At 54.3% G+C, this 23,697-nt stretch overlaps 1 protein-coding gene across 3 annotated transcripts in view; it reads right to left on the bottom strand.

Annotated features, from left to right (window-relative positions):
- ZCCHC24 (zinc finger CCHC-type containing 24) overlaps positions 1-21,856 on the bottom strand; it is a 72,749-nt gene extending 50,893 nt beyond the window's left edge. The window contains exons 1-3 of one of the 3 annotated variants that reach the window (XM_033842422.2): positions 21,417-21,856; positions 9,043-9,243; positions 6,058-8,902 (exon numbers count right to left, since the gene is read on the bottom strand). In XM_033842422.2, coding sequence (XP_033698313.1) covers positions 8,564-8,902; positions 9,043-9,243; positions 21,417-21,662 — 786 coding nt within the window. In that variant the 5' untranslated portion in view covers positions 21,663-21,856 and the 3' untranslated portion in view covers positions 6,058-8,563. Of the gene's footprint in view, positions 1-6,057; positions 8,903-9,042; positions 9,244-21,416 lie in introns of those variants that run through there. The other 2 variants (XM_073793400.1, XM_033842424.2) reach the window with 2 other exon arrangements.
- Positions 21,857-23,697: the final 1,841 nt, after the last annotated feature.

The raw sequence follows: 23,697 nt of genomic DNA, 5'->3' as shown, positions 1-23,697 counted from the left end.
CCCATCAACACCCGTCCCAGCTAATATCCTCCAAGCGCTCACGACATCCCAGGTTCTGTGCTGAGCACTGGACTATCAGAGCCCAGACCCCAAGATTCGGAGCAAGCCCCTGCAATGATACTTGTTACATACGATGCAGGCCACCTGCCCTGGGCCCAGTCCTTCCTCACTGGAATCGTAAAATGACACTGTTTGTCCTCCCCTCCTTCCTTCTCTCCCCTTCCCACCCTTCCTTTCTTCCTTTCTTTTCCCTCTCTCCTTCCCTTCCTCCCACTATTAATCTTTCATAACTTGTAGTCCTGGCCACAGCCGTGAGAAAACCTCGGTTTCCCCATCAGTATATGGATGTCTCTGAACTAATCAATGGTCCCTGCCCAGAGGTTCTGCACAGGAAATCCTGCATACCCTCAGTCCCTCTCTGCCTGTCCCCTCCCCAGGCTCAGCCACTGTGGCCCCATAGGAAACCCAGGCCTGTAGGGAGGTCAGGGCCACAACAAGGGGTTGGAAACCCCAGGCAGAGGCCAGACATGGGCTGAGGGCCATGGCCCTCCCTGCCTCCTTTGGACACCCCACAGGGACCAGCCTGCTCTGGCCTGGGTAGAGGTGCAAGAGCTGGGGTCCAGGGGCTGCAGAGACTGGGATGGGGACGGGGGGGGGGGGGGGGGCCGGGCCAGCCTTCACTTTCCCCCTGCCTCCTGCCCCTCCCCCAGCAAGACCCTGAAACTATTCACATCCCACCTCTAAGGTTTCAGCTGTTCTAGGATTGGATTCTCTCACTGCTCTATTTTTCTTCTTCTTTTGCAATCTCCAAGAAACCCGAGCTGCCAGATGGGTGGGGGCGATGATTGTTTTCCGTCTGACATCTGGATTTCATTAGCAGCCCTGGGCATGCTGACTCAGGAATGGCAGCTCCCCTGGGCTCAGACCTTCCCCAGACCCCTCACAGTGCCCGGTCCTTAGCTGGACACAGGAGACACAGGTGATGACACCCCTCAGACCTCCCTCAAAGGGGCAACCAGCCCCCCAAGAATATCTTGGGAGTGGTGGAGGCTGAGGGCTTAGAGAATTCCTGCTCCCAGCTCAGCGCCTGATGGAGGGCTGCCAGCTGGGTGTGGCTGGGCCTGAGCACCATGAAGGGTGACAAAGGGCTTAGGGAAAGTGTTCCCCATCCGTACCCCAGTCTCCATCCCTAAAGGGATACTGAGTGGGCCATCAAGGCAGGGAGCCCTGCACTGGCCCCAAATAGCAGACATGTTTTGGAGATGAGGAATGGTGGCCCAGAGAGGTTAAGTGACTTATCCAAGGTTGCACAGCTGGTAAATAGTAGAGCTGGAACTTGAACTCTGGTTTTGGGGTTATAAACTTGAAGCTGTTTCCTTTGACCTTAACAAGATGTCCCTTCACTAACATCAGGGTCCTTACTGTCGTCATATGGACCCTCAACCCTGTCTGAGCTTCAGAGAAAGGTAGTATGTGGGGGTTTCACATTCTATCATCCATCAGAGAGGCCTGCAATGGTCACCTGACCCAAAGCAGGCCCAGACCCTCTTCAAGGCCACATTAAGACACTTGTGGGCCCCCTCCTCCATAAAAAGTGATTAAAAATTCTATTTTATGACTGTGTTGGTATAAAAATAAATATTACCCAGGCTGGATTCATTATTATATACTCATTATTATTACTTTCATTTTTTTCTTCTGGTTTTAAAATAAATGAAAATCACAACATTTCTGTGGGCCCCTGAAAGAACAGTGGGCTCTCAGCGTGCCTGCTGTCTCTCCCAGAGAAGCCGGCTTGGCCCTCTAGGTCAGAGCACTCATATTCGGCAGGGCACTCCTTGCCACGTCACAGCTCCTTCTTTTCTTACTGATTTGTGCTTATCATCTGACTTCGCCCACTGGAACATTAAGTGGGAAGCTCTCCCGGTCTGTTCACAGTGGCATCCTCAAGGGCCTACCACGTGCTTGGCACATAGTAGCGTTCAATAAATGTCTGCTGAATGATGAGATGAACAGGAGTCTATCTTCTCAGGCAGGTGTATTTTTATACCAGGCAGTGGCACCCCACTGGCCCAGGTGGCCCCTTCAGCGATCTGGTAGTCCTCCCTGACACTTTACCCCTCTCCCCCTCACCTGCCTGGTCACCATGCCCCACAGATGCTACTTTCTCATCATGTCTGGAATTTGTCCCCTCACCTCCAACCTCTGCTTGCCCTTGTCTTATATCTGGTCTTATCATCTAGCCACGTTCCTAGACTGGTTTCGTCTGCACTCTTGCCTCTTCCAGCCGGGCCTCCCAACTGCCACCAGTATGATCTTTCAAAATGCCAATCCGAGCATGTCACCTAAAAGCCTTGGATGGCTTCTTCTTGCCCTCCAGAGAAAGTCCAAGTTTGTGCAGCCTGGCACACAGGTCTTTCACCACCTGCTGCAGCCACATCTCCCACCCCTCCCCTCAGGCACCCAGAGTGCTAGCCTTTGCCAAGGGCTCGGGGTTCCCGGAAGGCAAATTCCCACTATTTACACGCTTCCTTGGAAACCTTCCCTGCTCCAGACTCAGATGCCTCCTCTCTGAGGTCTCCCATGAACCCCCAGGCAGAGGTGGTATCTCACTGCAAACCTTAACCGCGGCCCTGGTCACCCTAAATGGTCAACAGCGTTTCTGTTGTCCGCTCTGTTCCACTGAGGACGAAGGTAGAGCTTTATCCAGCACAGGCCTGACACACAGTAGGAGCTCAGGAAAGGCTGGGCAATGGTACTGAGTGCTGGGCCCAGCTCTGTCCTGGCAGATTGTGTGTGCTGGGCACGGATGTGGCAGTGAGCCAAGGTCCCACCACAAACACACATACCCATGCAGGCAAGCGCGGCTGACGCGGAACAGGTCCTGCCACACCAGTGTGCAGAAGCCAGCATGAGACACACAGGTGACCCTGCAGGCAGGCCTAACAGAGAGCACCCATGACGCCCCTACAGCCACCTGGGATTTCTGCAGTCACCAGAGCTGGCAGCCTCAGCCACAAGTGGCCTTCTTGACTGCACTGGGGCAACAGAAACCCTGGGGCTGGACCAGCGTTCGACTCTAACAAGACGCAATGACTTGGCCAGACCAGGCCTGATATGGCTTTTGCCCACATTGTCTTTGTCCCTCTTTATTTCCAGCAACCCATTTTCTAAAGAACCCTTTCTGAGAATGATGGTGGAGATCAAAGTCTGGACGCTAAAGCTGATGGTAGAATCTAATTTAAAAAGCATGGGCTCTGGAATCAGGAAGGCCTGAGTTCCGATTCCAGCTTCGCTGTTCATTAGCTGTGTGACCTTAGGCAAGCCACACAACTTCTCTGGGCCTCGGTTTTATCATCTGGCAATTGACCTGATAGAGTTTTTGAGACAATTAAATGAGCTAATGCATATTACACACTAAGCTCAGTGGTAAACTCAGTGCTGAGAGACTATTATTATTGTTGTTCATATTATTGTTACCCTTGAATTGACACCTGGCACACTGTGTGGGGACAGCAACAGGGACAGATTTGTCAAGAGCTGAATGGTAGACATTCTTGAGTCCCAGTCTTCTTGGGCCAGTGCTGACATTGGTTGGAGAAAGACCCTGGCCCAGGCACAGCCTCACCCCACAAAGAGGGGCTGCCTTTCACCAACACTGGGAACTTGTCTCCAGCACTTTCTGCCTCTGCTTTTGGGGCTACCCCTCTTCCTGTAGTGCCCAATCCCCTTGCACTGCACCTGGTACCTATGAGAAGCCTCATCAGTCTGATGAACTGAACTCTGGACACCTGTCTCCACCCTTAAGGTTGGAAAAGAATCAATTAACAGGTTACCAACTTCTGGTTCCTGTATCCCACTACCCAGGCTGTTGGCAGTGAATGCTTTAACCACATTTTCACTGCTACCTTCTTCAGAGCCTGGGGCTCCATGGGCAGCTTCAGGACCCAGGCAGGGCTGGCCTAGTGTTCTGCACATTCCACCCCCAGTTAGACCATTTAAGAGTTTAAAAGCATTAGACCATTTAAAAGTCATTCCACAAAAAGGAGAGGAGAGAAAGGAGTAGAAAAGTTATTCAAAGAAATAATGGCTGAAAACTTCCCAAATCTGATTTAAAATTTTAATCAACGCATCCAATCAGCTCAACAGACGCCAAGAATGATAAAGATGAAGAGATCCAAACATGGACACATCATGGTAAAACTGCTGAAACCTAAAACAAGGAGACAATCTTAAAAGCAGCGAGAAAAAAATGGCATGTCATCTACGATGGATTTCCAATAATATTAACTGGCTTCTCATCAGAAACAATGGAGGACAGAGGGCAGTGGGATAACATATTTAATGTGCTCAAATTTAAAAATATCTGTCAGCCAAGAATTTTATACCCAACAAAGAAATCTTTAAAAAATGAAAGTGAGATAAAGACATTCTCAGGTAAATAAACAAAAACAGAGAATTCACCGCTAGCACACCAATCTTCCAAGAAATACTAAAGGAACTTCTTCAGGCTGAAAGTAAGGGACCTCAGAGAGTAATGTAAATACACATGAAAAAAAGCAAGGAGCACTGATAAGGTGGTTATGTAATTGTAAAAGACAGTATAAATGCAGATTTCTTTTCTTCTCTTAGCTGATTCAAAAAGCAATTTATAGGGCTTCCCTGGTGGCGCAGTGGTTGAGAGTCCGCCTGCCGATGCAGGGGACACGGGTTCGCGCCCCGGTCCGGGAAGATCGCACATGCCGCGGAGCGGCTGGGCCCGTGAGCCATGGCCACTGAGCCTGCGCGTCCGGAGCCTGTGCTCCACAATGGGAGAGGCCGCAACAGTGAGAGGCCCGCGTACCGCAAAAAAAAATGGAGAAATGCCCTGTGATAAATGAAAATGAAAACACAACATACCAAACTTATGGGATGCAGCTCAGAGGAAAATTTATAGCTATAAACACCCACATTTAATTAAAAAAAAAATGATGTACAATCAGTGTCCTAACCTTCCACCTCAAGAAACTAGAAAAAGAAGAGCAAACTAAACATAAAGCAAGCTAAAGAAAGGAAATAATAAAGATTAGAGTGAAGAATTGAAAGCAGGACTCAAAGAGATATTTGAACACCCATGTTCAGAGCGGCATTATTCACAATAGCCAAAAGGTAGAAACAATCCAGTTGTCCATTGATGAATAAATGGATAAACAAAATGAGGCAGACACACAGACACACAGATACACACACACAATGGAATATTATTTAGCCTTCAACAAGGAAGGAAATTCTGACACATGCTATAACATGAGGGAACCTTGAGGACATTATGCTAAGTGAAATAAGCTAGTCACAAAAGGATAAATACTGTATGATTCCATTTATATGAGGTACCTAGAGTAGTGAAATTCTTAGAGACAGAAAGTATAATAACAGTTGCCAGGGGTTGGGGGAGGGAAGGGGAGGGAATTATTGCTTAATGGGTACAGAGTTTCAGTTTTGCAATCTGAAAAGAGTTCTGGGGATGGACGATGGTGATGGTTGCACAACAGTGTGAATGTACTTAATGCCACTGAACTGTGTACATTGAAACATGGTTAAAATAGTAAATTTTATGTTATATGTATATTGCCACAATTTTTAAAAAGGTTAGAGTAGAAAGTAAGGAAATAAGAAGAGAAAAACAATAGAGGAAATCCACTAAACCAAAAGTTGGTTCTTTAAAAAGTTCAACAAAGTTGACAAACCTTTAGCTAGAATGACCAATAGAAAAAAGAGAGAAGACTCAAATTATAAGAATCAGAAGTGAAAGAGGGGGACATTATAAAACAAAATGAAAAGGATTATAAGGGAATATGATGAAAACTGTATGCCAATAAATTAGATAATTTAGATGAAATGGACAAATTCTAGAAATACACAGGCTACAGAAACTGACACAAGAAGAAATAGAAAATCAGAATAGACCCATAACAAATAAAGGGATTCAATTAGTAATAAAAAACATCTACTCACAAAAGAAAGCCCAAGCTCAGATGGCTTCACAGGTGAATTCCACCAACTATTTAAAGAAGAATTTATATTAATTCTCCACAAACTCTTCCAGAAAATAAAACAGGATGGAATACTGCCCGAATCATGGAACTGATAAATGTTATTACATGCATGAACCTTGAAAACAATATGCTAAGTGAAAGAATCTGGTGACAAAAGACCACATATTGTATGAATCTATTTATATGAAATGTCCAGAATAGGGACATCTACAGAGACTGAAAGTAGATTAGTGGATGTTAGGAGATGGGGGTTCAGAGGGTGATAGCTAAAGAGTATGAGGTTTCTTTTTGAGGTGACCAAAATGTTCTTTAATTGATTGTGGTGACGGTTGCACGGCTGTGTGAATATGCGAAGAATCATCAACTTGTATATTGTAAATGGTTGAATTATAACTCATTAAAGCTGTTACCAAAAATAAGCATTTCACTTTTAAATATTATAAATGCTCAGCTCTTACATAATAGTTCATTTGAAACAAAGATTTCCACCTGTTCCTTCATTCCAGAAGACTTGTACTAAGCACCTGTCGTACTGTATGGTACCTGGGCTGGCAGAGATGAATCGAGCCCAGCACATGCCCCCGGGGCCTGCGGTCATATTCCAGCCTCTGCTAAAATACTTGCCTAAGTATGTGCACTCTGCATTGTGATGCAAGGGAGATAAAAATAATGCTGGCCAACAGTTATTGAGGGCTGACTGTGTGCCAGGCATTGCGCTAAGCACTTTTCACGCATTACTTCATTGAGTCCTCACAGCAGTCTTCTGTGTTAGTGTTCTCACTAGCCTCGTTTTACGGATGGTGACCCTCGTGAAGGGTGAAGGGAGATCCTTGGGTCTGCAGGAATCCCGGATAGAATCAAGTCTGAGATGGGGCCAGAAGAGGGGCTCTACCAGCTCAAGGGAGAAACAAGCTCCACAGGCCGTGGAAGTCTCAGCCTGGAGCGGTGTGGATGCTCAAGGAAACAAAGAGCACAGAGGCCCCAAGACCAGGGTTCTGCCCTCTCCTCAGCACGTCACCTTTCTGAGGCTCTGTTTCTCCAACTGTAAAATGGGGCTATTACTCCTACTTCGGCCACAGAGTTAAGAGCCCTGCACAAGATAAGCGAACACGCTGTGTAACCCATATAAAGGAAGGACCGTGGTTGGCACAGTGCTAGAATGTGAGAGGCACCTAGGAGAGGGGCCCTCCTACCCCTCACATTGGGAAGAGCTCTGGCCCCATCTGGGAGAGCGCAGCGCATGCGCAAATACACACACACCTTCGCCATCCCTCCACCTCGGACTCATCATCTGTTGCCTCTGGATACTGGTCACCCTTGTCCCATCAACCTGCCAGCCCCACTCAAGCCCCTCTCCTCCGGGAAGCTTTCCCAGGCTGTCTGCCCAGCACGAGCACACCTCCTCAGAGCCCCTGAGAGCCCCTGCTTATGTCTGAGCGTCACCTGCCTGCGGGGTTGAAATCTCCACTCCTCCACTGACCGGCTTGATGGTCCAGTGTGAGACCTTCACTCACACAAAGCATCCCGTAACAGGAGGCTATTAAAAGCACGTAGCGCACCAGGCAGAAGTGAGCGCTGAATGAAATGCTTGGAGAGCACTTAGCACACTGCCTGTCTCCTCCTTAAACCTGGTGGAGTTCTGCTGTGCCCTGTAGGCAGAGTGCCTGAGAGCTGACAACCCCTGTGCTGGCGGCTCAGCTGCGGAAGGCTCACTGGGTGGGCCATGGGCACATCTCTGAGCGCCAACCAGATCCTCACCCTCTGCCAGGATCTCCTCATGCAAAGGGCCCCTTGCTTACTGTGTACACTGAGGGTAGACAGGGCACAGGGGAGTGCGGATCTGGAGGGCAGCCCATCAGTGGGTCTGGCGTGGGTGGGCCTCTCTTGGCCAGGGCTGGGGAGAGGGCTGAGGTCACCGGCTGAATCACCGGGGATCTTACTAGAACACAGTTCTGGGCTGGGCCTGAGATTCTGCATTTCTCACAAGCTCTGGGGTGATACTGATGCAGCTGTGGCCGGCCGTACTTGAAGCAGCCAGGACCTGAGGCATGGCACGGTCATTTCTGAGAAGAGCGGTGATTGGCAATCGCACCTCGACCTCCCGCCGGTCCTGGAGGGACCCAGCCCTGCCCAGCCACACCCTCGGCTGCCAACATCTGGAGGGCAAGACTACACGGATTTTCTGAGTTTCCAGGATTCCATTTCCATTACACGTACAAAATAAAAGTAGTACCACGTTCTAAAAACAGTGGAAAGTATGAAAAAACAATAGGGAGAAAAAAATCACTGATAATCTCGTATGGTGTTTAACACAACTCTTAACCTCTCTCTCCCCAGGATTCCAAAGCCATGTCGGTCAGAGAGTCAGGGTCGCCTGGTGAGTGGGGTCTGCCCCCCGGACCCCCACCCTGTCGTGGCAAAGCACCGGGTGAGAGACGGGGCTGCTCCTGAAGCCTTGGTCTCCCAACCCCCTTCCCACCCCAAGGGAGCGACACTCAGCCCACGGTGCCCGAGGCCTTCACCTAGACCTATCCCGGGGACACAGGGCGCGGGCAGGGTGCCCCCTCCCCCTCACGGGAGCAGGCTGCAGAGGAGGCAGAGGCGGGGGCCTGGGGGAGGGGGGCGCACATCTGGATCCCTGGCCCAGAGCCCACATTCCTTCCCTGTGAGCGGGAGGCGGCGGGCTCTCGGGAGAGCGGTGAAGATGCTGCTGGCCCCCTCCTGCCCCACGGTAACAGGACCCACCTCGGCAGGACGACTGGGGGGACTCGAAGGCCCAGAACCTCATTCTGGGGTCCCCCACCCAGATTGCTGACCGGCCAGCGCAGCACCAAGCTGGGGGCTCTGTCCCATCCATACCAGCCAGCCTGCCTCAGAAAAACCAGAGAGGACAAAAGGGTGGCGACCAGCAGCCCCGGGGCCAGGCGCTCGCGGAAGGGGCCCTGGGGGGACACAGGGCTCCCAGGTCAGCAGGGGCCCTGAGCCCCACCGGGCCGGGCTGCCTTACCTGGGGGCAGTCCTTGATGTAGTGTCCTTTGTTGAAGCACAGGTGGCACAGGTAGTTGGGCGGGGGCCGCTTGCTGGGCTTGCGGGTCTCAGAGGTGAGGGTCAGCTCGGAGAAGTGCTCGGTGAGGGAGCTGAGGCCGTCGGCGATGTTGTTGAGGGAGCCGTAGGGCGAGGCGCTCTTGTACACGCTGCTGCTCAGCGCCTGCAGGGGACAGAGGCTGTGAGGGCTCTGGAGGCCTGGCCACTTACGGCGCTGTGGCCTCCTGGGAACCTCCACAGGCCCGTACACACACACGCACACGCACACGCACACACACGAATTCATAGTGACCCTTCAGCCGCCTGAGGGCTCCAGCTTCCTGGAGGCTGCATTCAAGTCCTACCTCTAGTTGTCCATCCGAGGACAAGCCAGTTAGCCACGCGGGGCCTCAGTGGCCCCATCCAGTAAATGGGAATAACGATAGCTACCTCCAAGGGTTTCTATGAGGCTAACGTGAGGCCAAGAATGTAAAGCCCTTTATTTCCTGCCGGGCCCTGAGGAAGCACTCAGTATATGGGGATGGTGATGACAATGATCATAGCTCTCTACACACTGCCAGGGGTAAGACGTACGGCACAAAGCAACCTGTTAGAGCCGGGGCTCTGCCACGTCCTAGTGGGGTGACTTGAGACATCAGCTCGCAGCATTGTTTCCACAGTACAGAAGAGGAGACTGAAGTGCAGCATTTTGCCTGGTCTCCTGCAGCCCCAGGCCTGTGCACACTGTGTTCCGGGGAGCCCTTGTCCCGGCCCAGGCCAGCTCTCTGGAAGCCCGGGGAGGAAGTGGCCCACCTCTCTCACCTCTCCCACCTCCAGTTGACAGGAACCAGATGTCTTGCCTGGCTTCAAAGTAGACGTGGCCCAGGCCCCCTCCTGGTGTATACAGCTTCTATTTATAGGAGTCACGGGCTCTGGGCGGCCGGGCACACTGGAATTTAGCAAAGGTGGGGCCTGCGGTGAGGCTGGCAGGGAATGGCCGTGGGCCCCTCTCCTGGGGCCAGGCCAAGGCTGGAAAGAGGCAGCTTCCCCAGGAGGCTGATGACATACCTGGGCATGGGGCTTGGGCACACCTGGCCCCAGCTAAGGTGTCCAAGAACCCCAGCAGTGAACTACAGACCCTGGGGAGACTTGTTGGAGAGACAACACAGCCTTGTTCTTGGGGGTCCCCAGGCTCACAGGGGAGGAGAGCCACCGAGAGGAAGTTGCCTCAGGCTCCCTTACAAAGATGGGGCAGAAGGAGCCCAGGGTAGGGACAGTGCTTTCTGTGTCCCCTCAGTGTGGGAAGGCAGGGAGGTGAGCTGAGAGCTGGCCCCAGGGGATCAGACACCCCTCGTCCAACCAGGACAGATCCCACCCCCACACATGTACGCCTCTGGGGGGTCCGGCACTCCTCCCTAGAGGACACAGCCGTCACTCTTCTTGGCTCCCTGGACACCCTGCTATGTGACCCTGGGCCAGCCCTTTCCCTCTCTGGGCCTCTGTTCTCTCCCATGTAGGTTTAGACCACAGCCTGGGATCTGGAAGGAAAGACAGAGACACCACATCCAGGGCAGCCAGGCCCAACACACAGTCAGTTTGCAGTGACTGGGCACTGAACTCAGAGGGTCCTAATGACCATTTCTGCTCTACCACTGCCCAGGGCTACTGTGAAAGATCCCACACAAAACTGCACCAAGTCTCAGGGCAACTCTCCAGCTCTCAGATGGCCCCAGATGGTCCATCCTGAAAGGCAGAGGGTCCCCCATCCCTGGAGGTATGCGAGCCAAGACTGGACAACCTTAAAGGATGTGGGGAAGGTCCCAAAGGAAGTGGGATTAGATGATAATAGTAACATATACCGAGCACTTGAATGTCCCTGGTGCTGGAAACTTTACACGTGTTAAGATAGCTGACGCTCACCACAGCCCTAGGAGCCACTGTCCCCATTCTACAGATTAGATGAGTGTGTCCAACCTTGTATTGAATGGCCTGGGACACTTTTAACAAATACAGTTTTCTGGGTCCCACCTCAGACCTACCAAAGCAGCCACCTAGGAATAAGGACCCCAAATCTACTGCATTGTTTCATTGCAGTAAAATATCCATTACATAAAACCTACCCTTCTAACAATTTTTAAGTGTGCAGTTCAGTGGCATTAAGGACATTCACACACTTTATCGCACAACCCTCACCAGAACCCATCTCCAGAAATTTTTCTTTATTCCAAACTGAAACTCTGTCCCTGTTAAACACTAACTCCCCGAAGCCCAAGTCTGCATTTTAAAGCTCCCCTGGGGCAGCTCAGGTACAACCTGTCCGGCCCTACCTGGCCTTGGGAGCACCTGGACTTTCCAGCTATCAAGGTCTCTCCTTGGCTTGTCTCTAGACCTCTCCCCACCAGAACTGGTCTGGGGGAGGGCAGTATCGCCCCAGCCTCCCAGAGAAAAGTTCATCCAAACAAGAAACTTGAAGCTCCAAAGGGTGTGACTCACCCTCATGGCTGGGAAATGCAACTTCACAAATAACAACCCTCTTATTTTTTTTCTCTTTTCTTTTCTTTTTTTTTTTTTTTTTTTTCTGGATAAGATTGAAGCAAGTCCACAGGAATCAGGGCTGTTTTGGCAGCCACTTGTCAAGAGGAAGGGGAAGTTTGGTGGGAGCCAGAAGAGAACTAATTACACCCTGAAAAAACCTCTCCCCCATCTTGTGGCCACACACCCCTGCCCACGGTGGCCCCGTGGGTATCCCTGGGCAGCCAGAGGCCTCCGAGCAGGCTGTCCTCTCCCCGGCAGCTTGACATCCCCCCCATAGCCTCAGATGGGGCACAGCTTTGCCCCTCAGGAGGGTCACACAGGCAGCTGCGGGTCAGAGAAGCGAGGCCAGAGCTCCCCTCATCGCCGACCAGTGTGCTCCGGCCTGGCCCTCACGGGCGCTCCAGCTCCCTTCCCCCCGCCACCATTCAAGACGACACCACGAAAGGACGAAAGGCGGAACAGTCAACTGACCCAACCTCACTCTCAAGTTACAATGGAGAAACTGAGGCCCAGCGAGGCCCGGGGGCACAGACCAGAGCACACAGCCAGGCCTAAGGGCCAGGAGTCCTGCTTGCCGGCCGGCTGGGCGGGCAGGTGGGGCAGCAAGCTATTTCCTCTCCAAAGCTCCAAGGAGCTCGGGCCATGGAGGTGAAAGGCAAGCTGGTCTCTCGGACATTTCCACGGCCTGTGGGGACCGGCCAGAGCAGAGGCCAGGACACACAGAGCTCCCTCCCTCTGTCTGTGGAGCCAGGGCCCTGGCCTTTCGGGTTTCCCACGTGTAAAATGTAACACGGACCAGGGGAGCAGTGCACACTTGATGACCTCTGCCAGCCTGCTTCTTCAAGGTCCAGACTCCAGGTACTGAAAGATGCCCGCAGAGCCTGGTCCACAGAAGGCACTTCATCCACGAGGTCGCCGCCTCTCCCGAGTCCTGCCGTCTGTGGCTGGAGGGCAAGGCTGGGCAGGGCTCCCCTTCGTCAGTCAGCCCCTAACTCTGCAACAACGAAGCTGCTCCCCTTACTGTCCCACCCGCAACCGCTCTTTTCCCTCCAGGCCTGCACTTGCTGTCCACCCCTGGGATGCCCACTCTGGGTCCAAACCCCTGCAGGACCGGGCTCTTGGCCATGGCTCTAACTCTAGTGGTGTGGCCTTGAACCCACCCCTTCTTCTTTCTCAGGCCTGGGCGCCAAGGGACGGTGTGAAAAGCACAGGTTCAGGTGCTACTGAGGCCCCACTGGCCACAGAGTCCCCAGCCCCCTCCAGGGGCCTCCTGACCTCCCGGCCATAGCCCTGTGCTGTAGGCTGGGGTGGGGACCACCCTGTGACTCCCCTGCCCTTGCCTGAAGGGGCTCTGATGTCTCTCTCTAACCTCTTTACACGGTGATACCTCCTCATCTCTCCACAAGGCTAGACATCCCCCAAGGCAAAGATTCTGCAACCCTCCGTTGCCCCAGAGACCAGACTGTTTCTGGTGTCCCCTACGCCCATGACTGTCCTGTGTGCAATGATCACAGGCGGGAAGGGAGCTCCACTTGACAGATGAGTTCCCACGGACGAAGGCTGAGGGTGATTTCACCTCAGATGTAGCTGCTCTGGCCAGTGGTTGTGGGCAGCCCCACTAGTGTGTGGCTCTGGGTAATCTGGGCCCAAATCACCAGCCTGGGGGAAGAAACCACCCCTCCTTCCTCCCTGGGTCAGCGACCCCAGCAGCTAGTAGGAAGCGTGGGATCCTTATGCCACATGTGGGGAACAAAGCATCAGATTCCTGTCCATTGCTGGAACTCCTCCAAGGTTCTGGCTTGGCTGTTGGAGAAAGTTAGATGGGAAGATACTACAGTTTATTCTCACCCTACTTGTGTTAGATACTTGACTGGATCCCTTCCCTTTCTTAGTCTCATCCCTGACAAGCACACTCTGGATGGGCATTATTGGTCCTATTTTATAGAACTGGAAACTGAGGCTCAGCGAGGCTGTGTAACTTGCCCAAAGAAACACAGCCAGCATGTGGCTGAGAGGAGAGTCACACCCAGATCTGCTGGCCTGTTGTATTTCAGCCCCCGAATGGCCTCCAAGGCTTGGCTTCCCCTACGGGAAGGGGACCCAGAGTAAAACACCTGGCGTGGACCATCCTCCTTGGCACAGAAGCCCCTCAGCCCTGGCAAGATGAGACACCAGCTTCTCTGGGCTGCTTGAGGGCTTGGGCCCCGGGGTTGGTGGTTCTGTTGAGGGGTTTGGGATACACAAGTGGAGATTTCCAGGGCTGACTCAACCTGACAAGATGTGCTCCCCCTTGGCTGCCCCCCCAGGACAGAAACAGGGCACAGTGGGAGGGGGGAGGCAGGAGTTAGGGCAGGTGGGCAGAAGCTTCCGAGAGCAGACCAGAGGGAGAAGCGATGGGTGCAAGAAGAGAAGAGGGACAGCAGGCAGAGGCGGGAGCAGCCCGGCAGGGAAGGTCATGGCAGGGGCAGTGGGCAGCGTCCGAGGAGGTCTGTCCAAAGCAAATGCTGAGTCCTGCGGCCCCTGGGCCTGAGACGGCCCTGGAGGAGGAATTCTCTGGTCCCAGTCTCAGCTCTGTGGGGGCTCTTTCATCAGCTGAACAACTGCTTTCTTATCCCCAAAAGCCACCCCCATACACACACACAGACACGCGCACGCGCACACACACATGCACACACATACACACCCACACTCCCCTCTTTGGGACAAGAAACCATTCATCTCACAAATGAGTCTACCCCTTCTCCAAAGAGATCTGCACTTCTTCTACCCGCTGGGGTCTAACTGGGGCTCCGGCCCGCAGGGTCAAACACAAACACATCCTATACACACAAGCAGGGGCGGATGTGGGCTGGGCTCAGGGACAGAAGGAGACAGCCATTGTCAAGGCTGGAGCTGGCCGATGGGAGAGTGAAGCCACACCTGGACCGAGGGTTTCCCTAGCCACAGTCAGACCCCAGCTCTGCTCCTGTTTCCAAGGTCCAAAGCTGACCTGTGGGCCAAGAAGGTGGCAGGGTCGACCGTGACAGAGGTGGCAATCCCCCCACTCCGGACCCCCAAGGGCACCATTGCCTCCTAGAGGCCCATTCACCCAGGGCATGCAAAACACAATTCCCTGGACACAGCCAGAGCTTGATGGGAGATTCAGATTTTAATAAGCAGGCTGTGCTCTCCTTGGTAGGGGGAGTTGGGAGAGAGAAATGGGGAGAGAAAGGACCAGGGGATGCAGGAGCACAGTGGCAGCAGGACAGAGCAGAACAGACACAGGGGAGGCTCCGCATCCCCACTCAGTCCCTCCTGCTCCCCCCAGGTCACCACTCACTCGGTAGGTGTTCACATGTCACAACCATGTGCCTGCTGCCCAGCTACGGCATAAGCGCTGGGGACCAGGCTGCCCCTCGCTTCTAGAATATATTCACTACATCAAAGCAGAAAGCATGGATCCAAGACCTCGAGGACTAGAGGTCCCTAAGATTTAGCCAGTCTGGGGTGCCACTGAGGCTGGCAGCTTCTACAGTAGGGGGCCTGGATTTGGGATCCACTGTTGTTGACATGATCCCCTTGAAATTACATGCAAATGCGAGTTCTGCGTGTGCACGCACTTGTGTGCTATGTGCATGGCACTGAGGAGAGGAATTCGAGCTGCTTTCAGGTTCTCAAAGAGGTCCATAGCCAAAGAAGGCCAAGAGCTGTTAGCACACCTACCAGCTTCTGCTGGGACCCTATCTCTAGGGATAGGGTTTCATGATTCCCAGGTCAGCTCTTTAAAATTTATCAAGCAATCCATAAACACTTCTTCTGTGCGATAAAACAAGAGGCTAAAAGACTAGGAAAGCATTCACAATAGTCACAAGTCTGGGGAAGGAAGAGGAGGAGAGAGTCCAAGTCATCCATCCACCCATCCACCTAGTGAATGTTAACTGAGCACCTAGTCTGTCCCAGGCACTGACTAAGCATCAGATGCTGTGATTATGAAGTGGAAAAAGACAGGATTCCTATTCTCAGTGTTGAAATGTAGCTATGGAGACAGACACATATTTCACAGAAATACCGATTGTTAAGACATGCTTTACCAGAAGGATGTACCACTCATCTGTCATGGGACACGGAAGCTGGAGGGAGGTGTGCTCCCCATGACAGCCAGGTAAAGCCTTCAGAGAAGAGACATCCACTGGTGTCATAAAGAAGTAAGTTGGAATCTGTCAGTTATACAGGGACAGTCAATAGCATTAGAAGCAGTAGCAGCAACAGCAAGTGCAAAAGCTTAGAGGAACGGGAGTGCTTGTTGTTTTCAGAAACCTCAAGTGGACCAGTATGGCCAGAGAAGGACAGAAGAAAGATTATACAACACCTGGGACTTCCCTGGTAGTCCGGTTTTTAAGAATCTGCCTTCCAAGGTAGGGGACGCGGGTTCGATCCCTGGTCAGGGAACTAAGATCCCGCATGCCACGGGGCAAATAAGCCCGCACATGCCACAACTACTGAGCCCACGCACCACGACTAGAGAGAAGCCTGTGCGCCACAACTAGAGAGAAGCCCGAGGGCCACAACGAAGAGCCCGCACACTGCAAAAAAAGATCCCGCGTGCTGGGCTTCCCTGGTGGCGCAGTGGTTGGGAATCCACCTGTCGATGCAGGGGACACGGGTTCGTGCCCCGATCCGGGAAGATCCCGCGTGCCGTGGAGCGGCTGAGCCCGTGAGTCGTGGCCACTGGGCCTGCGCGTCCGGGGCCTGTGCTCCGCAACGGGAGAGGCCGCAGCGGTGAGAGGCCGGCGTACCGCAAAAAAAAAGATCCCGCATGCTGCAACTAAGACCTGACACAGCCAAAAATAAACAAATAAATAAATAAAAAGATTATACATCACCACCATACACACATACACATACACACATGTGCACACACACACTTATATGACAGACCACGCATCCTGAGATGTCCCTAACTCTATCTTCCTCCTCTTGAAGAGCCTTAGTTTCCCCATCTGCACAATGGGTTTGCGGCACACAGTGGATGCTGTGAGACAGGAGTGCTAGGAAGTGCTCAGTGTCCATCTCCTTTGCCTCTCCCAAGCCAGGCCACATTGGACTCACATCCCACAGAGCCCCATCCTGGAGCAAGGACATGACAGGAAACCCAGAACCCATGACCAATGCCTATCACTCCTCAGAAGGCTTGAGATCGGGGACAAAACATCCAAGACACTGAGGCTTGACAGAACACCCTGCACTGGCGTCCAGTGAATGATCCAGGCGAAAGCCAACTGCACCAGCTGGACGAGCCACAGAGATGACTGTAGTTGGGATGGAGAAGACTGCTGGACCTAGCTCTGCCACTGTCTCGCTGGGTGACTTGCCAGGCCTGTTTTCTCTTCTGTAAAATGGGAGCCACGAAGAAAAAGATGCCAAGAATAAAGCACCACCAAGAGTAAGAGACGCTACTCGAGGGCCGCCTTCTCCACAGGGCCCTTCTCTTGGTGCTGACAGTGTCTGGCTCTCGGCCGCTGCTAATTCCTTATTACTAATGCTGCCTGCTTTCCTCCCTCCCACCTGACTCAGACGGTCCACGAGGTGTGGTCTCCCCTCTGAGTCTAGGCCCGCCCAGTCAACTTAATTTGATGGAGGGAGGGTCAGACCACCTCAGCCAACAGGCCCTCGAACGATGGTCCCCCTTGCCTGACTCAGAGCTCAGCTTTCCAGGGCTGGCCAGAGGGAGCTGGGCATCCTCCCAAGCTCCCAGCTGGGTTGGAATGGCCATTCCTCCCAGGCCCTGGGGCTGCCCCCCACCACCCCACACAGACCACAAAGGCTGCTGGGAACAAATTTCAGTTCCTGAAGCCCACTCAGCCCCAGCGAGGCAGACTCCCACCCTCGATAGATAGGTGGCTTTGTTCTACACTTCCAGGTAGCCTCTCAGCTCAGCTGCACCTGGAGAGAGCACAGTCCCTAATACCTGGGAACCTTTTAAAGCAGGACACTGTGGTCACCCCTCTATGGCTTCTAACAACCCTGTGTGTGCCGGAGCCTGAAGCCCTGTCTGGGAAGCCTCATGAGACCTTTGCTGCTGTTCTCAAATCTCCAATGAGACCAGAGCTGCAAAGAGGAGGGTGTCCTCAGTGCTACAGAAGATAGTACTGGGACCCAGGAGGGCAACTGGGTTAACAGCTCCAGGAAGAGCCTCCTACGGTTTGAAGAAAGAGGTCTGCTTTGACAGAGCATTCTCTGAGCCTGGAGATGTTCAGAACCCTGGCACGTGTTCTGTGCCAAAAATGTGATCCAGTCAAATAGGTATGCAAAATGTTGGGCTGAAGAAGAAAGGTTAGCAGGTTTTGTACTGCAGGACTTCTCAGAGCCTTTACTGTGTTAGCATGGTGTGTTTCCAAGGGAAGGACAGTATGCTATGTTTCCCAAATGTATCTGACCCCAAAGCCCTTCCCCCAACCTCCACAAAGTATCACTTGACAGTAGGGCCACATCTTCAAGCCACATCTGGCCCTGGAGGAAGAGGGAAGGAAAACAGTTGCCTTAAGCATCTGACCTGGAGTGGGACAGCTACATCTCCTTTGAGGGGGTACAGGGACTACCCGGGAGGGGCTCTCGGCATCCCTCTGAGGTTCCTGAGAGCTAATGCTCAACATGGGGTAACTCTACTTTTCTGGAGGTGGAGTCTCACAGTCCCCACACTGCTGTGAATTTAAATTCCAAACAAAGCCTGGCAGGGAAGACCCCCCCCCCCCAAGCCACCCACCCCCCACTCCCTCTAAGATCTGGCTTCCTTAGCCAAGGGCCTCACAAGTTTCCCTCCAAAGACATATAGTTGTTGCCACAGATCAGGGGTTGAAACAGGGGTTCACAGGGCCCGGTTTCTAGACCCAGAGGCCTTTTAAAAAACTGCGCCGAGTACCTGTGTGTGCTTCGGCCTGGCAGCCTTACCACAGACTGAGAAGCCGAGGGGTCCCCACAGGCATCCGAGTCGCCTCCTGGGGTCCGCTCCTGCACTTCGCCCGTGAACTCTGCCATCTCCCCCTCTGCTCCCAGGGCCAGTGCTCCACTCAGAACCCTTGGCTTTTCTTCAGCTTCCAGAGCTGAGGTTCCGGGGCACAATGGGCTTCTGTGCCCCCATGTCCTCACACCTCCCCCCGCCCAAAGCCCAGCTGCATTCATGGTGTTTTGCTATTGTGGTGGGAGCAGCCTGGGGTGGTGCAGGAGGGGGTGGGCCCTTGGCACAGGGACCGGTGCAGACAGGCCGTGGTCAGCGGTCAGCATGCAAGTCACATCCGCAGGCACTGCCACCAGGCCTGCCAGGCTTTGCACAGAATGGCGACGCTCCTGGGCCCCTGGGTCCCTTCGTAGAGTCCCCTCCAGCCCACACACGACTTGCTTCCTGCCCAAAAAGCCCCTTGGTGGCATTCAGGTGGGGGGTATTTTTTCTTGTTCTCTCAACCAGTTGCTATTCTGGAGCCATATTAGGTCACCAGCTAAGCCCTGGACACAGGAAAGGCCTGTCCCCAGGAGCACAGCTGGGGCTTCAAGAGGGTTTAGGAGGCAAAGCGGGTGGGGGGTGAGAGCGAGTGAGTCTGAAGCCAAGAGAGCCTTCCGGAAGTCAACAGGCCCAGCCCCCCAGCCCCTGCAAGGAAGCCCCTCTTACCTCCCTAACCCAGCCTGTCTGTAGGCACATCCTCTCCTGTACAGCTCTCAAATCCCATACACATCACCCTGGGGGAGAGCAGAGACTACATTTTACAGATAGGTAAACTGAGGCCCAGACAGAGACGAGGGTTCCTCCAAAGTCAGATCGTGAGAGACTTTCTTCCACCACCGCTCTAGATAACCTTTACCAGCTCCTTCTACAGTGGCCCCAGCAAAGGAATGTGCCTCTTCATGAGGACATCGAGGTAAACAGCAGTGAAGTGACAAAAGGCAGGTCTCACTGAGACTTGGGTGGGATCCTGGATGCCAGAAATTTCCAAGAGGAGGCACAACAGCCTACCCCCACAGGGGACTCCTGATGGCCCCAAACTCCCAGGCCATCTTAGCAGAGACCCACATGGTGGAACAAAGCCACCGTAGGGTGGGAACAGAGGGAAGCCAGTAGAGGCTGATTAGGGGACTCTGACTTGACCCGTGAGTCGTGGTCACCCTCCTGCCTTTGAGCTCCCACAGGACCCCCATGAAACCACCCACCCTTCACATGGGTCTGTCTTCTAATCTGGGGCTCCCGCGAGACTCTGGCAGAATCCCCAGGGGGCCACACAGAGCTCAACAAATGTTTGGTAAGAGAACAAACAACCGACAAGACCCAGGCACCGTCCTGCAAAGCCCCTGGTCACAGAAGCCATTCCCTGAAGAGGCGGCAAAGTCTCTTACAAGAAAGAAGATTCCCAGCCAAGAACAATTCCTCACGTGGAGAGAGTGCTTTACAGTTTACAAAGAGCTCTGGCACACAAATGCTCTCGCCTGGCACCAAAGAGTGCTTTCCAGACTCATCTCCCCCAGCAATGCCTGACTAGCCCAACACAGGTCAACCAGCCCTCCTCTCTGCTGGCCTGCCATTGGCCCATCTCTAGGCCTCAGGCCAGCGATTTACATGTCCATGTCTCCCCTAGTCAATAATGGCAGAGGGGAACACATTATGGGGCCAGAAAGGGCGACCCTCTGTCTTCCCCACCTCCATCTCCAGCACACTGGTGTATACACAGGCCTTCTCCCACAAACTGTCAAGTGTTCTGACTCTCCCGAAACTAATTGGTGTGCCCAGGTCTAGAAGGTGCCCCTCGTGTGTGTCCTCTCCCCTGCCCCTTCCCCCTGCACTTTTGCAGAGAGAGCTGCCAGAAGGAGAGTGAGTGAAGGCCACAGAAGGGTGTCTGCAGTTCCCAAATGAGGCAGGAGTAAGTGGGAGTGGGGCCCAGGAGGAGTCCAGCTGAAGCCAGAGAGGGTGGTATTCGGAAAGGCTCTGAAGACCTCTCAAAGGGGCTGGGAGGTCCTGGCAATCTGTGTATTTATCTAGCTGGGGAAAGATGCACTGCCCCTCCGATTCTGTAACTGAATCCACCCAACAGGCAGACTTTGCAACAGCAGCCGGCCCAGGTTTCTGGAGAAGGCACTGGGCAGCTGGAACCTCTCCCCCTATCTAGCCCCCCTCCCAAGAGCTCAAGAGGATTTCCCTTTCATTTCCTTCCAGGCTGGGAGGGCGGGGGACAGCGCAGTCTGTGGGGTCAGGCCCTCAAAAACCACTTCCTATGTGGCTGGGGGAGGGCGAGCGGCTGGAGGATGTATCTGGGGGTCCCTGTGTGAGAAGAGAAGAAAAATTCTCCGGGCTAGTCACTGCTCTCCAGGGTGCCCTTCGGATCGGGAACCACCGAAGTCGGAGGAGAAAAGATTTTAGGCCCCTCCGGAGGAACTCGGAGCAGAATCCACACTCTCCGTCCCAGCCAGCGGTGGCCGAGAGGGGGATGGGGTTGGGCGTGGGAAGGACACTTGGAAGGGGCTCCCTGCACAGGCCGCGCCCCGGCTGTCTGGAGAGAATCCGGAACCCACCCTCCCAGCCGGGCCCCCCCAGTCCCCTTGGAGCAGGGCGCCCCGGGCTGGGAGAGAGGGCAGGAGGGCCCCGCCCGCGCCTGAGCAGCTCCGGGCCGGGCTCAGCTGGGAGGTGACGCGCTCCCGGCGCCCCGGGGACTTCGGGCGGCGAGTTTGGCAGAGCTGAGCGAAGCCAAGCCAAGCAGGGCCGGGCAATACGGAGCCGGGCCTGGGCCAGGCCAGGAAGAGCCGGGCAGATACGAAAAGGCCCGGCACGGTCGACTGAGGGCGGGGGCGCGCAGGGGCACCCACCTCTCCGCGCTGCAGCTGGAAGAAGCTGTTGAGATAGCTGGAGTGCAGGGGCGAGCCCAGCTGCTCTGGGCGGCCCTTGCCGAAGGCCAGCTCTGGGGGCGCGGCGCCGGCGGGCGGCTCGGGCCGGAAGGCATCGAAGGCGCTCGCCTGGTGCGTGTCCTGCAGCGACAGGTAGACCCAGTTGAGCAGCTGGGCCGGCTGGTACACCGAGGCGGCGCTCGTGTCGATGGCCGACAGCAGGCTCATTTTGCGGCGACGGTGCCGGCCCCCCCCCCGGCCGCCCGCTCGCGCCCCCCCGGAGCGGAGGGGCGGGCACCGGGGAGCCTGCGCCCACTGCCGCCGCCCGAGCCCCGACGGCGATCGCCTGCACCCCGCGCTCAGCCCACAGCCGCCGCCGCCGCCGCCGCCTCCCCCCAACTGCAGCCGCAGAGCGCGCGGGCGGAGGAAGGAGGCAGCGAAAGTTGGGCAGGAAACTTTTGGGCCCGCCCCCTCCGATCCGCCCGCCCCGCCCCACGAACCGCTATCTGCCTCAATTCTGACCCCTTCAGCGGCCGCTCCCGGGGTGGGGTTCTCCGAGGCCCCGCCCCTCCTGGAGCCGTCCTCGCTCTCTATTGGCTGTCTCATTGAATATAGAGTGATGGGGGCGGGGTGGGCGGGGAAAGAGAGCTCATCTACATATGTAGCACGGTGCGGGCCCGCCCATTGGGCGGCCCCCTAGCAGGCCCCGCCCCCTCCGTGCGGCCAACCCAGCTCCCCCACCCTACAGGAGCTCAGTGCTGCCCGGGCCTGATCAATCCCGTCTCGCCTTGCTCTCAGCTCTCTTCTGTCTCTCTTTCTTTACAAATCCTTTCCAATTATTTCATTTTCACTGTTTTTTCCCCTATTTTCCTACCTTCCTTTCTCTCAGACTAACATCTCCTGTGTCTGTCAGTTTCGTTGTCTGTCGGTTTCGTCGTCTTTATGGATCTGTCTCCGACTCTGTCTCTGTCTCTGCCTCTCATCTTTTCTACTTTCGTCTAGTCTGATGTGTCTCCCTCTCCTTCCCCTCTCAGGCCCAGAGACACGCCCGCGCGCGCACACACACACACACACACACACACACACATACACACATCTCCCTGCCTCTCCTCGCTATCATCGAAGGACCCTCCCCCTCCCACTTAATTCCTTCCATCTGCAGAATCGCTTTGCAGGTCGGCTCAGCCAAGGGGGGCCTGGGTTCCTGTCCCAGGAAGGACTCCCCGCCCCCTTCCCTCGTTCCCCCTCCCCCTCTCTCTTCTCCTATTGCTGCTCTGGGTCCGCCTCACTTCTCGCCCTTTTCCTCAGCCCGGACCCCCGGCCCCAGGCCGCCCCGGTGTTTCTGCGGGTCGCCAGGACCCTAGATGGGTCTGGGGGATCTGGGGAAGACGACTGCCACTCACCGCCCCAGGACGGCCCAGCTAGTCCAAGTATGCCTGAGGGGAGCCCCCGCCCCAGCCTCCGCCTGCGCCCAACACACCCCGAAGCTCCAGGGGGACTTCACCCTCTCAGACTGGGGTAGTCTTCGGGCACCTGCACTGCGCCAGCGCCAGGAACCTAGCGGTGAGGCGCCCGGAGGGGGCCGGAGTCGCCTCTCCAACCTCAAACCTGGCTCTGGAGCCATTCCCCCTGGCGTTCAGGTGCCAGCTCGGCTACCTTCCAGATGAGTGGCCTTGGCGTGGCGCCTGACCTCTGCGAATAAACCTGTTTTCTCTTCTGTAAGATGCGGAGGGTCACTGTCCTACCTCTGGGCATGTTTGTGAGCTTACCAGTTTGAGTTTAGTAATCAGAAGATATTCCATAAGGGTCAGCTCTCTGCCATCCCCACCATGAGGATTTCTCCCACGACTGGCATCGGCACACATCTGTGGATGCTTGGACCTGAAAGGACTTCAATGATAACCAAGTGCTACCCTTTCCAACCATGTCACCGAGCAAGTACCCCTTGGATTGTCTTCTGTCTCATTTGATCAGGTTTTCAAAGATTTTGTCTATCCAACAATTTGTGATTATTAGGACAAATGATAGCGCACACACCAATCATATCTTAATATTTTTATTCATCCGAGACATATCTCTACAGTACTCTTTATATTTTAAACCTATTTGTTTAAAAAGAAGGTACACACTTGTTAGGAATAACTGTTATAGCCATTTACTTTTGGAAACATTTGGGGTCATCTCTGGAACTCCGATACTGTCTTTAAGGTTCCAAGGTGGGGGGCTGGATAGGATTTGGAACCACCGATCTAGACTTTGCCTA

This window comes from Tursiops truncatus, chromosome 16 (assembly GCF_011762595.2).
Source record: "Tursiops truncatus isolate mTurTru1 chromosome 16, mTurTru1.mat.Y, whole genome shotgun sequence".
Taxonomy (NCBI): domain Eukaryota; kingdom Metazoa; phylum Chordata; class Mammalia; order Artiodactyla; family Delphinidae; genus Tursiops; species Tursiops truncatus.
The sequence above is the reverse complement of the archived record's forward strand: the minus strand, read 5'-3'. Positions and strand labels throughout refer to the sequence as shown.